Source organism: Montipora foliosa, chromosome 5 (genome assembly GCF_036669935.1).
Source record: "Montipora foliosa isolate CH-2021 chromosome 5, ASM3666993v2, whole genome shotgun sequence".
In the NCBI taxonomy this organism is placed as follows: Eukaryota; Metazoa; Cnidaria; class Anthozoa; order Scleractinia; family Acroporidae; genus Montipora; species Montipora foliosa.
In genome coordinates this window covers 17,345,936-17,360,935 of record NC_090873.1, presented here as the reverse complement: position 1 = coordinate 17,360,935, position 15,000 = coordinate 17,345,936, and the positions used below count along the sequence as shown (strand labels likewise).

The 15,000-nt window shown below is 38.1% G+C and overlaps 1 protein-coding gene across 1 annotated transcript in view; it reads right to left on the bottom strand.

The window, feature by feature from the left end:
- Positions 1 to 15,000, bottom strand: part of LOC138003708 (prolyl endopeptidase-like) — a 205,340-nt gene that overhangs the window by 89,887 nt on the left and 100,453 nt on the right. Inside the window, exons 12-14 of the mRNA XM_068849914.1 lie at positions 7,901 to 7,981; positions 7,197 to 7,310; positions 5,229 to 5,377 (exon numbers count right to left, since the gene is read on the bottom strand). Coding sequence (XP_068706015.1) covers positions 5,229 to 5,377; positions 7,197 to 7,310; positions 7,901 to 7,981 — 344 coding nt within the window. The remainder of the gene's footprint in view (positions 1 to 5,228; positions 5,378 to 7,196; positions 7,311 to 7,900; positions 7,982 to 15,000) is intronic.

Here is a 15,000-nt window from a genome sequence, read left to right as displayed (position 1 = left end):
TACGATTGCCAATCGAGTCCTTCTCGTAAAAATGCTAATTTCTGTCACTTTAACTATTGTAATCAATGCAGAAAATGCCTGAGAAAGCTATTATTGACATTTGTTATTTATTTAATTTATGAGTCTACTCTTCACACACTTTAATTCTAATAGAAATGATCAGTGATTTAGAGTAAACACTACATGCATCATTGAAGTATATGTTGCAGTTAATTTTTCATTTCAGTTAATTTTTTTTTTCTAACTAGTTAATTTTTTTTTAACTAGGTAATTTTTTTTAAACTAGGTAATTTTTTTTAACTAGGTTTTTTTTAATCAACTGTCTAAAAAAGGGATTTTCCTTTTTTAAGGGTGTAGTTAAAAAACAGGGGCTTGGTTTTTTAGGGGGTATGAAAAAAGAACGAAACCGTGCTCTTCTCCGTTCTACTTGTCCTACCCATCCCTCATCTTCTCCCATTATCCCTATCCTACTCCACCCTTTCTTCACGGATCTATCCCCCCTTACCTTCCAGTTACCTCCCCCCTTGGATATCCCTTATGCCCACCCCCTTCTACAGCACTTCTCACAGACAATCCATACTTGTCAAGACTTTTTTTTTCACTCACCCGAACTTGAACTTGAACCCCTATCTCTGGATCTGCTGTCCACTCTCTTATCCACTTGACCACACAAGCAACTCAAGCAAACCTCTCATCATAATTTATAATTAACACCAACGCAATAGCGTAAATGAAATCGACTTCTATGGAGAAATACAGGAATTGAAAAGATTTGAAAATAACTTGTTATTCAAAAGATGATTTTTACAGGAAGGGCAAACGTTTCTTGAAAGAAAAACTGAGAAGAAACCCGGCCTGTCAGGAAACGAAGATCGATTTGAACAGAAACAATTAACAAACTGGTTACATCAGATGATAACTTAAAAGAAATGGGCTTACAGCAACGGCAAACATCAATAAAGTAGCTCTAAAATGGGAACTGTTTCAAATCTTGTCCCAAGTACATTTCTCACAGAGGACACAAGTGTGAAAAACAGTAGTTGCTTTTAGGAAAACTCCAATCACTTATTTCTCCCACTAGATTGGATCTGTAGCATGTAAAAAGGCCATTTTGCAAAATGAGTAAACAACTTTTCTTTCAAGGTAAATTGAAGTTTATTGATATTGTAGCAGTACCAAATAATAATACCATTGTAACGTTATTGTAATGTAGTTACTTTCCGGTAGTATACTGCTCTTGTTAATTGAAAATCTGAGAGAGAAATATTTATCAATCTTGTGTTAAACAAGTTATATTTCCAAAGGAATCATAAAAAAATATCACTATTTTTTCATTTCAAAAAGGGTTTAGCTCTGAGGAAGGGCTAACAATCAAAATGCCAGCTTTCAAATTTCTTCACAGTGGTCAATTTCCCATATCAACTTCACTTGATAAACCCTTTCTTTTACTTCACTTTCCCACCGACACAGCACCAAAGCTTCTTTACAATCTAACCCCTTTATCCTACAAGTGAAAGAATGCTTTACTTCCAATAACCAGGGACCAATATTCTTAACCCAATGACCAAGACAACGGTTGTTTTAGACTAAACACTTCAGATAATGGATTACTCCAATCACTACAATACATGCCAATCCCATGCACGGAATGCAGTCTCGCACGTGTACACTGACTGCAGACTAATCCTAACTCAGTTATTGCAAGCTAACTATTTTAAAATACTGCTTATCAGCGCTAATCAAATGGGTGCTTAGACTTAAATACTGTTTAATATCAGCAATATTTATAGACAGTCTGCAGTTGTCATACGCCTCCTGGTATGCTAACTGTTTCAAATAAAATGGTGCGTAACCCTAATCACTAAATTGAAAGCTTAACCCTAATTCCTAAAATGCAGGCAGTCTCCCTAACCTTACATGAAAGCTAATCTTTCAAAATAAGTGCTCAGTAACCCAAATCACTCAGCTGAGCATTTGAGCTTAATCAGTAAAATTTGTTAGCCTTCAATAGCACCAGAGAAAAAAAGTTTACCCAGTTCTTGAAAATTTTACCTAGTTAAAAAAATATTACCTAGTTAAAAATAAAATCACCTTGTTAGAAAAAAACTAACTAGTTGGAAATAAAATCATCTAGTTAAAAAAAACTAAGTAGTTGAAAATGGAAATTAACTGAAAAGAAAAATTAACTGCAACATATATGTACTGGTTTTTTTTTAGTTGCCATGAAAGAGTATAAAGAGACACTTCTTTGATGGGACAGCAGGGAAAGCTCCTTTACAGCAGATAAAAATGCTAAATAGCAGCCAATTCTGTCTCCTCAACCAGTTATGGTTTGATGTATTTGGGGATCTCTCTTTGCAGACTTGTTATAGTTCTGTGGTTTATCTGAAATGGTTTAAAGCTTTTTTTGTTTTTAAATTTAAAACAAGAACCCAATCCAAAGATTTTGGCATGAATAAAATGTTTAGGTTCATGCTTTTTTGTCTGTGAGCTATGCTAATAACTGCTAATAGCTTGACTACAATGGATTTTTTTGTAGTTTCCATCACATTTCGGATTTGCTGGAATATTATTTTACAGGAGCAGGATATTATAACTTTGTTTCTTGTTCCATGTGTGCACTAGTACTTCTATTTCTCAGTGACTTCAAGCTACTTTTCTTGATCTTTCTGACCTCGTTCCAATGCAAGCATTAGGCATGAGATGTATAATTCCTATTTCAATACTATTGCATTAATGTTTAGAGGCTAGTCAAAGCCTATTTACATCCTATTGTATTTCTATTTACGTGCTATGTACATGCAATTTTTGCTATGGAACCTCAATTTCAGTTAGGTAGATTCTATTTACACTATATGTAAATGCTATGAAACAGTTATGTTTTTCCTATTTCCGTGTTTTTTTACAGCTATGTAGAGACTATTTGTAGCCTATTTACACCCTATGTTATCACTATGTAAGCATTGTATGTAACTGTGTATACACTATATGTGTGTTGTGTATTTTCTGTTTCGAATCTATGTTGAAACTATGTTGAAACCACTTTTATTTTTGGACACAAAAAACCCCATAACATAGCTTTTACATATGCTATGTAAAGGTTCCATTTGACTAGCATTTCCTTTCAAAATATATAGATGAGGCATATGTATAACATAGGCTTTCAATAAGGCCTCTATATTAAATATACCGTATGTATATCATAACATACCATTTACATATGGTCATTACATAGGATTTATATAGATTACACATAGTGTCTGGTTCTACAAGGGAAGGCCAATGTTCATTAGCTTCTGCAGTAGTAAGTGATGGTCCACCATATCAAAGGCCTTAGACAGGTCTAGAAATACAGCGCCTGTAAACCTACCAATGTCCATATTCTGGAGGATATTGTCTGCAAAATGAGCCACGGCCATACCAGTTGGTAACTTCGGTCTGAACCCAAACTGTGTAGATGTTATGATCCCATTGACACTTTTCCAAATTTCCAAAGAGAAGGGAAGGTGTGTCTTCTGCAGGATTAGGGGGGATCTCAATGACTGTAGGGGACTGCCTTCCTTCCAACACATCTGGAATCCCAACATCTTTCAAAAAGCCAAGCCTAACACTCCAACTGACTAGCGGCCCCATCACAACAAGCAAACACTAACCACACAATCTTTGTCAACACTGGACGCATCTTCCTAATTCCCTTTGCCACTCCTGAGTTGCTTGATCTACCACAGTAATGTTGAGATGATTATGTTCCATCTCCTGTGTTGTCTCAACACTCTTATCCCACCAGCCCAACTTCAGGTAGGTGTAGTTCAGGTTCCTTCTTATGACCACCTAAAATGACATCATCCTTCCTCTTTCGTCTTTTTCTGTTCTTTTGATCTCCAAGACATCAATCAAGCTGCACCAAGAAAAACAACAAAAATTTCCCTGACGACAATGAGCCACAAAGGGGCAAAAGACCCAGTGAAAAAACCAAGATGCCATGGACTCATTCATGGCATAAAGATGACAAATTTACCCTGCATTCTTTCAACTTCAAAAGTGTGCAGATACAGGGCATCATGTACAACTTTTGACTCTGTGTGAAACGACCAAAGTTAATGGTCCTCCTCTCTTCTTCTTTGGTACATCCTGTATGCCGGAAGTCCCATAATAAACCAAGACATTCACAACAGATTGCACGCTCCTCTTTTCCCTTTCTTTCTATGAAGGTGCAAGAAAGGGGAAAAGTGTGGCAGCTGACCAATCAGCATAAAAGCAAAACCATACTCCTTGTTCTCCATAGAGGTGCCCCTGGCTTCCTTTTGCAAGGTTTTAAGGTAATGGGACCTCAAGAAGGTACATTTTCCACAGCTACTCAATACCACCAGTCACCAGGACTACAAGATTAAAGGTACGTCTGTCAAGGGGAGTCAAGATTTTGATGTTTAGTGCAACGATCAGGTGGTCTAAGACTTCTGACAACAGCTAGTCACCGATTGTTAATCGGAGGTCACACTGACTTTGAATCATACGGGGAGCTCGAGTTTGATTCCTATGATCAGATTACTGACCCTAAGCCTGCAACTGATTCTTGTACAAGCACTGTCTAGAGCTGGACATTGTTAATTAGTTATGGCAATCACGTCGCCATGGAGTGCAAGCATCATTTATGCTGGGAGGAATGGCCTGTGTAGTAGCTAGAATTGTGTTTTTGTGGCTGGAATGCAGCACCTAGAATTGCGTTTTTCCTTCCTTAAGGCATTCCTTAGTGCGCTATTTGTTACTTAGTGTATTGTTGTGCAAGTTGCAAAAATGTTGTTAATTGCCATGTGCATGTTATGTTCAAGTCATTAGTGTGTCGGAATTATTCCCCTCAGTCTTTAGCATGCTTGTCTCTTAGGCATAAAACTAATTTTGGTGCTATTAAGCATAATTTTCTTCTTCCGGCCTTTTTCATTTCCACAAGATTTGTAAGCTTTTCGGTAATAGTCAGGAAGTATTCCCTTTTTAATAAAATGTTTTGAACATGTTTAATTAAGGAACTCACAAGTGGTGAAAGTTCTCATTTCAAAAACAAACTGATTTTACATTTTTTTTTCACATTCTTGCATTTCTACTGAGCAATGGTAAGAGAGTCATCAACATGGTATTTATCTGTCATTATTTTTAGGTACTTCTCAGTTTACCTAAATCTTTGTTATTACAAGTTTGGGTCTGTCTAAATTACATACAATGTACACACTCACCCTCCACCCCTCAAGTTGGCTATGGCAATGATTCCTCCAAGGTATCTCATGAATACAATTCGTGACACACTGAAAGCTGGAGTAATGGAAATGTTAAACCCTCCATAACCATACAAGAACACAGGGTGGCTGCCATCCAGTTCAATATCCTGAAGGATAAAGAAAGTAGTTACGTTTTTTGAGCAATTTTTTTTTTGATCATTTGTTCCCCTTGGTGTATTTTGGAAGGTCACTCAGGCACTCATAAACTGAGTGTCCTACTTTAGTCCCAAGCCACTCAATGGTGAAATTGACATTTTGACAGATTTTATTCAGGCTATGGAGAGGCTGTCTGGGACCTTTCCATTGCTCTTTCAGTTGAAGGTAAGGACAATGAAAAGATCCATGCAATTCTGCTTTTGTTCGGCTTGCTCAATTCAGCCCAGTTGAAATATTAGATCTGCCCAGGGTTTTTTTTGACAGATTATGTATGTACAACATGTTCATTTCAGCACAGTTTTTTCACTTTGCAGCCTGCGGCAGAGCCCCATAGAGCCCATGTACAGACTCTGCGGGTGGGGAATGGGAGCCTAAGGAAGGGAAGAGAGGGAAGTCTCGCAAATGCAGCTTTAAGGCGCTGATGGGCAAATTTTCTTTGGAGGAACCTTCTGTGCAGCCTGCACTTATCCCACTGACCTTCGTCACTTTTAGCGAAACAATTAAAATCATTTGAATAAAACAAAATGCAATGAATAGGAGAAAAACAAAATGTGCAGAAGACATTATTTGAGCAAAGAACGGCGGGAAAGGGAGGGGCAGAGAGCAAGACTTAACCACAAAGAAAAAACAAAGAACATCGCCAAAGAGAGCAACTTAGGGCTGGAGAGAGAAGGCGAAATTTCAATGGAGAAAGCCACAAGGCTGAGAGAAGCTGTGGACAGAGAAGAAAAGAGAATTTTAGTGAAGAAAGCTGCAGCGCTGAGAGAAGCCGACGAAGGAGAAGAAAAGAAAACTTACCGAAGAACGCCATGAGGATGAAAAAAACAGGGCGAGAATGAACAGAGATAATTACAACAAAGTACACCACAAGGAGGAAAAGGCGAGGAATAGAGCCTAAGGTAACAAAGAAGCCCAAAACAATGAGAATACACATCATCGGCGAGTTTTCGTTTAAATATAGAGTTTTTTGTACATACAACCTCTCGACACCTACGTTGAATTGAATTGTAGTACATATTTCTGCCAAGAATGCACTCATAACCAATGTTTATGGCAGTTTTGGTTCTTTTTTGCCAGATAAGGCTTCTAAAAACGGCTTGATAAGCTCAAACCTGCAATTTTGAGCAAAATTTACAAAATCTCGGTTGTTTGTGTACTGTCACACGGTTTTGTGGCCAGCTATACTCAGCCATGGTTGCTCATTTTGGAACTGAATTCATCATTACTGTGGAAACTGTCCACACTTAATACCTTTCGATTAGGCTTTTTATGTGAAATGTCTGTCCACAGCACATGAGCTGCTTTGTTTGACTGTAAAATTGCAGTTGAGTAAGCAAATTACTACACTTGGCTTTTTAATCATTACATGTAGCTTATTAATTTCTGCTATTGTTCTAATGTAACTGAAGAGAGGTGTTAAGGTTACCATTCAAAAGGGAAAATTGTTGTCAAAGAGATAACTGTACATGTAATTGCAGTTTTAGTTGTTGACTAAATTTGAATGTGGTTATTTTTTGCAACGCTTGTTCGTTTATTGCAGTCAGCTCAGAGGAGTTTAATCACTACACCGTATTAAAATAAATGATGATTTGTACTTTATGCAGAAAGCATATCTTGTATACATGCACTGTATTGCTTTTTGGGGTGAGAAAGGGGAGCCCCACTTTTAAGCTTGGCTAAATCTATAATATTACATCTACATGTATAATATTAGATCTGTCCAGGGCTCTAAATTCCAACAAATAATTTGGACATTATGCCTGTACTCACCTTCTTGTGGACAATGAACATAGGAATATTAGTTCCATCTTTACTGGGGTAAAAGACCTGGACAGTTTGATATTTACTTTTGTCAAATCCTTCCACTTTTGTTTCACGGAAAATCTGCAAATAAATGTGAAACTGCACACTTAAAGTTTAAAATATCCTATCACTCATTTCAATTTTTGATTCAAACGGACTTACAAATAAAAACAGCAAAGAATCACTAACCAAGAATAAGAGAACAAAACGAAAAAAAGACAGTAAGAAAGAGAGACTGTGGTACAAAAGGTGTAAAAGGTGTCATATAACAATACGAAGTGAGATAACTACATGTTGCCCTATGTAAAGGAATCCAAGTGGCCCTTGAATTCCAGGCCCCAGCTTGAGCTTGGGATTCAGGATCCCAGAAAAATTGGACCCCAGATCCGAAGTCGTGGATTCTGGATTCCAAACTCACTGGTTCCACCAAAATGGATCCTGGAGTCCATCAAAATCTGTGGATTCCATACAATGGATTCTGGATTCCATGCTCTGCATTCGGGATTTCAAAGCCTCACATTTGCTGGATTCTGGATTCCTTTACATCAGCTGATACATGTAGACAAAACAGCATCCAAATTTGCTCACCAACAAACGTAATGATACACTGTATATACAGACACCCCAAACACTCAGAAAAAAATAATGAAGCTCAGAGCTACTGTTCACACCTTAGGTTCAACAATGTCCTGTGCCAAATCACAGTGATAAATGATGCCAGGAGAAAGAAATGATGTAAACTGGTAGAATATCTGGAAAAATGAGGATGAAGACTACATGTGAGGAAACCAAATATAAAAAATGATCATACAGTTGTACATGTAGTTCGTAGCGTCATGTCAGACTGCAATTACATTATTTTAGTGAGACATATGTAGACCGCCAACTGCAGATCTCAGAAACTGGTTACTCTACAACTCGAGGTTCTTCCTGCAAAATTAATTCCAGATTAACATCCCAAACTGACCATCATGGCCACACAATTGAAAGATTGTGGGTAAAATTCTCTCCTTCAATGTAAGTGATGTTTATTTTTCTTAGTTTACAGGAAAAGTGCCCAAGTCTTTTCTTCAAGTACTGTAAATTTTCATTTTATTTATTACTATCACAATTTTGTCTCTCATTGATTCTGCACCTTAGAGCACAAATCTACATAACAATAATAATAACTTTATTAAATTATTCGAATTGCAATTCCAAAGGGAATTGAAAAACTCAATGTTACAATATTACAAAATGTGAAATGGCAAAAAATTAAATATGTACATTTATAAAATATTAGTTAATCTTGATTGCAGTTCAGTTCAGTGTACATGAAGGAAGTGGGAGTGATATTGTGATGTTTCTTCGCTTTATCTCATAGCAGGGCAAAAAAAATATCGTACAAGTGTGTAGGTATAATGTATAAATTTTAATAGCTAAGCAGAGCTCCCGGGTTATTGTTTCTTACTGGCCTCACTTAAACAAACAAATAGAGGGGTAAAGTGTGAAATCATGTCACAATAGCAATGTGTTTTCTGGATCTAAACAAAGCAGTCAAGCCATCACAGGAGCGACAAGTCCACCACAGTGATAATCGAAGTATGGGTCAATGTTCATGTTGGCAGTGTGGCCCAGTGGTTAGGGCGCTTGCCTTGAGATCCGGAGATTCCCGGTTCAAGACCTGCTGTGACCACTTGTTGAATTGGATCCTGGTAGTCCCTGGTTCCCAGTTGCACTGGTAAATATTGTATAAAAGCTAACCTTAAACTTTTGTTTAGGCCTAATTAGGCCTAAGGTTAGCTTTATGCATGTTGAAGATACTTTCTGTCTTCGTATCCTTACCCTTACCCTTACCCTTACCCTTGGTCTTACCCTTACCCTTGTTTTAGCAACGCCGTAGAGAGGTTCAAGGACTCTGCGTGTCAATTACTTTTATAATTGGAAAGTTGAATGCCTTTCACTTGAGGATCAAATCTTCTTTACCTGATGAAACTTAGCCAAAACTACACTAATCTTCATTTAGCCCAGTCATTTGCATGCAGTGACAAAACAATCTCTAATGTTGTGTTAACGTTTGTTCATGTACTCCACAAGTTACTATATCAGGACTGTATGGGCAGTGTGGCAGCACGAGAAAAGAATAAGTCATCAATGCCAGGTTCCTTTTCATTGTTTGGCGATTGTTGCAAGGTCATCGACTGCTCAGATATCAAGGTTGCCGTTCCTGGCCTCGTGAGTGATCAAAAAGTCACCTATTCATCATACTGTGGAATGAATAGCTTCAAGGTTCTGATTGGTGTGGCACCCAATGCAGTCATCACATATGTCAGCAAATTGTACCCAGGATCTACGTCTGACAAAGAGATTGTGAGAGACTGTGGAATCCTTGACCACTTTGAAACTGGAAATCTCTTGCTTGCAGACAAGGGGTTTCTCATTCAAGACCTTCTACCAAATGGGGTATCAGTTAACATACAGTTGTACCTCCTTTCCTAAACAACGGGAAATTTACAGTCAGTGAAATAAAGCTCACAAAGAGCATTGCCACATGCCACATTCATGTAGAGCGACCCAATGCCAGGCTAAAGGAGTTTCAAATCTTAAGTTTTATTCCATCATACATGAACAATAGGTGTGATAAAATGGTGGTCAGGACGCCGACTCTCGGTCTCCTGTTAGTTGCTCTTTCCTACTCCCGGCTTTGTGGTTACAACTCTTTTAGTGGGTGTTCTCGATTTCTGAATAGCACCACCTTCAATATCTAGCAGAAGAATTTCAAGTCCAGCGACATTTCTTTTAATCTCTCGACTGGTGTTTATTTAGGAAGGTGAATGTTTCTTCGACAAAGATTCTCAAAGGGAAGGGTTCTACATACAACAAATTGCTCTTCATCGTTCAACCGTTTCCTATTAACAATCACTCTAAGTGAAGATGTTCATCCTCAACCTGGACCGGAAAACAACAACATTAGACCCAAGAAAGCTCGACAGCGCTCAACTCGTAATAATACCGTAGCTCATCTCAATTTTCACTCTATAAGATCAAGAGAGAATTTTTACCTCGTTTGGCAGACGATAACCGACAATTGCCTCAACATATTGACATATCTCTGAGTCTTGGCTAAATGCATCTATTAGTGATTCTGACTTGCAAATCCCTGGATACATTTTGTTTCAGCAAGATTGTGGATCACTTGGTGGCGGCCTTTGTGTCTACATTTCGGACATTTACAAGGCTTCTGTTATTGGCAATCTCTCTAACATCCCCGAAAATTCCTTCCAGCAACTGTGGCTTAAAGTCAATTGCAACAAGTTAAAGTCGTTTCTTCTATGTATGGTTGGGTCAGAGGTTGTAATACTTGGAGATTTAAATTGCAATGTTTTGGAAGATTGCTACGAAGGCAGAGCCTTGACTGAAGTTTGCTTCACTTTTAATCTTACTCAGCTTGTCGAATCACCAACTAGAGTCACCGAAACTTCTAAATCCATGATTGATATTGTATTAATGACAAATAAGGACTTTGTCGAAAATTGCGATGTAAAATCTTCGTCTACCAGCGATCACAACCTGGTTTGTTTTAACCTTAAGCTAAAAGCTCACACATTCACATGTCACCATTTGAAGCTACAAGAACTATGATCACGATAACTTCCTTGTGGACCTATCTCGCGTCACATTTCATATAGTTTATTTCTTCGAAAGTCTGGATGACAGGGTTGATGCTTTTAATTGTTTATTTCTTGAGTTTCTTGATGTTTATGCACCATTCAAGCGCGTAAAAATTAAATCACGCCCCAACCCATTCATCACCCAAGAGATCAAACAGTTGATGAAAACTCGTGATTCATGGCACAAAACTGGTATTCGAACAAGTGGTCGCCTCCATTGAAATGCCTATAGATTCTTTAGGCAAGAAGTGCTGAGAAAGCGAACAATCGCACCGAGCTTCAAAACAGCAAAGGAAATTCGAATGCAACTTAGAAAGTGATTAACCTTTGCCTACCAAGGAAGGCAATGCCTTTGAAAACAGAGAACCCTTTGAGCCTATCCAAAACGTTCAACGAGTTCTATACTTCAGTTGGTTAAACTACTGCAGATAAAGCAAGATGGTTTGCTCAGGAATTTGGCTTTCCTCCAAGCAGTTATGACTTGTTACACAACTACAGTGTGCAAATGATGTCCACGAAAATGACCATTGACAGCTTTTTAAGTTTTCTACAGTAACTGAATCTCTAGTTGAAAATATCGTTAATGCTCTACAATTGAATAAAGCTCCTGATGTCGACAAAATAACATCTTGAGTTCTTAAGGATAGCCTTCCTGCAATACTTCCGATAATCATGCATTTGTTTAACAAGTTGTTTGCTACAGGCACTTTTGCTCGATCGTGGAAAATGGTGATACCTGTCCTTAAGTTTGGCGATTTCAACAAACCAGCAACTACGCGCCCTATCTCCTTACTTCCAATATTATCAATGGTCTGTTGAAGACTCGCCCATCATCAATTCGTTGATATTCTGAATCGCTCTGGGAAAATTTCAAAGTTTCAAATCCCACTCTACCCAGATGGCTCTACTAAAAAGAACATGGATGAGAAGATAATTTCATTGATTGTGTTATTAGATATGTCGAAGGCTTTCAACAGCATTCAGCATGAGCGCCTACTTATGAAACTCCACAAAATCAGCATCTCCACTACCGCCTGGATCTGGTTTGAAAGTTACTTGACAAAGCGCAGTCAATTCGTGAGGATTGAGGACACTATTTCTGATCCATTACCTTTAAATTTCCGGGTTCCCCAAGGCTCTATCTTGGGTCCCGTCCTGTTCATAGCGTATGTTAACAATTTATTGTCACTTCCTAAGCACTGGAAATCTTCAGGTTACGTGGACGACACAAAAGTTTTCTTATCTCTTCCTCCTCATGATATTACTGATGCAAGCAATGCGTTAAATCAAGACGTTTTGGAAATATCCCATTGGTGCTGCGAGAATTCACTGTTGATTAACCCTGACAAGACTAAACTTTTGGTTATTGGCGTTCCACAACTCTTGTGTAATTTGCCACGTTTATCCATTACCATTCTTGGAAAGGAGATTGAACACGTTTCTGTTGCCAGAGACCTAAGTGTCTATATCGACCAGACTCTCAACTATAAGGAACATATATCAAAGTTAGTCTCGAGCTGTGTTCACAAACTTGTTCAAATAAATAGGATAAAGCACTTATTAGATCGGAAAACTTTACTTTTAATGATTAATGCCTTCGTATTTAGTAAACTCCTTTACTGTTCGACTGTTTGGGGAAACACATCTAAGTCAAATATAAAGAAGCTACAACTGGTCCAAAATTTTGCGGGAAAGATCGCACTCGGCTTGAAAAAATTTGACCACATCTCTCAAGGCCTTAAATCACTTGGGTGGCTTAGTATAGAGGATAAACTGCATTTAATCACAGCCGTCATGGTGCATAAATGCTTACACCATCGGGTGCCCATTTATTTGAAAGACAAATTTGTATATAGGTCACAAGTTCATAATAGACAACTTAGATCTGTTGATAACAATGATCTCAACTTGCCACACTGTCGGCTTTCTACTGGCCAGAGGTCATTTGCCTTTTGAGGGGCAAAAGTTTGGAACTCGCTCCCCCTTGATCTAAAGTTAACTCCTTCACTGATGTACGTGAACTGCTTGTAAATAATCTATCGTGAAACGTTGCATTTATATTTAACTTTAACTCGACATGTAAGATTTTCATTTAATTTATTTTTAAGTTAGTCTATTTGTCCTTTAAATATTGCTGCTGAAAAGCCCTTTTCAGGGAGTGCAATAAATATGTATGTATGTATGTATGTATGTATGAAATGCTATGCTGAGGAAGTTCTTCAATTGTGTGCATCCCTAGTCAATTTTCAGTGTCCTCTTATCAAGGAAATACCGTGGTAAGTGACAGCTTAGAGTTTGATTAGTCTTGATTTGAAAAGCAATACAGCTCAGTTTTCTTTTGGTGGGAAAATTTGCAGGAAAGATTTCTGGACACCAAAATGGCAGCAAACGTCTGCAAGTTCATGTATTGTAAATAAATATGAATTCATTTTGTTAGTAATATTTTCACAGCTGAACATCAATAAAGGTATTGTCAGAAAAATGTTATATTTACAAAACTGACTGAAATGAGGAGGGAGTGAGTTGGGTGCGTGCGGGAGTGCATATGACCTCCTCTGTTTCATACAAACATAACAGTTTCATTTAACTTTATTAAGCATCCTCATAAGCCTGGTACTGCTCGAAAAAAACAGAAAAGCAAAAGCATTTTCTATACATATCAGCTTATACTAGTACATAGCTCCAAATTTTTGGGCAATTCTACGTAATTAAATACCATTCATTGCCTAAATAATCTCGTCTTTTCCAGGACATGCACTCAAAAACAAGTATAAAAGTAAACAAGGCATTAAATTAAGGTTACGAAACAGGTTCGAGGGTCAAATTTTTCCAAAATTGTGATATTTGGCATACATAAACTATGTGGTCTAGGATTTCTTATGCAGTAAGTTTCCTTTTTTTGCATGACTCATTACGTCACAATTCAGTGGTGTTGAGCTGTCAACACCGCTGCACCACCTGGGAATTTAGCGTGGGAGAATGTCTTCCAACAGTGCGTCATTACAATATGGCATTACTTGCCCCGCTTGCTTGTGTGTAGTCATGGTTTTGGATGGAGAGAGAAAAGAAGAGAAAGCAAAACAAAAGCCCTTGGGTTCCAAAGGCTGATCGACGCTCTCGCAAAAAGAAATCACAATGATAACAATGGGGGTGACAGGCCTACACAACTCCTATCCACGTTTTTTAGCCAGCTTAGAGTTTGGCTCGAACAAGTATGTCTTTTAAGGAGCTGCCCCTTTTGTATGAAACGATCAGGGAATCTTGAAATATTTCGCTAAGTAGCAGTTGTTGCTGGATTAAATGCCATTTTTGCATGAGCGTTTGTTTACGAATTCGCCATTGTATGTAAAATGTACAAGAACAGATTATTATAATTTTCACACGCAGCCCGCAGAAAAAGGTGGCAAAGCGACCAAAAGCTTAGCCAACCATTATTTAGACCTATCCTAAAAGCCATCTTTGCCTTTACATAACGTGTCAAATGGCTCTTCTGTTATATTTTGCAGTAATCAGAAGGAAAGATAACCATGGCAAAGACAGATAAAGATGTGTGTTACGTACCCTGCGTTGTGCATTTTAGCGAGTACGCTTTCCCTCTGGTTTTCTACTGCTTCACCAGCCTGCCCTTGTGGTTGTGGAGTTTCGTCTTTATTTGGCACGGCCAGCTTTCGCTTTCCCCGTTTCACACAATCAGTAAAATTGGCGAGAAATTAAGAAATTGCGCTTTCGCATTCGAATTGCCGGCAAAGGAAACTTTGATCTTGAAATAATATCCACCACCATTTTCCCGCGAGTCTTGGCACACACCAGGAGATTGAGCCCTATTGGTGATAATCAGGAAGGCCACTCCCAGGGGGCGTGTTATGTTGACTAAATTTTCTAAGCCTTGTTTCTCAGCTTAATTTTTCTTGAATTTTGCCATCTTTGAGAGGATACTTTGCGTACAGGAATTCACCACAGAAACTTGAAATTTCGCTCAACGCTTCAGGAGACCCTCCTCTGCAAAAGGGTGTCGGCCTTACCCTTATTTGTTTTTCGTTTTAAAGATATAATTCCTAACGCTAAGTCAATCCAAGAAATGTATGTTGCTGAACTTTGAATTTTAATAATTTTTTTTGAAA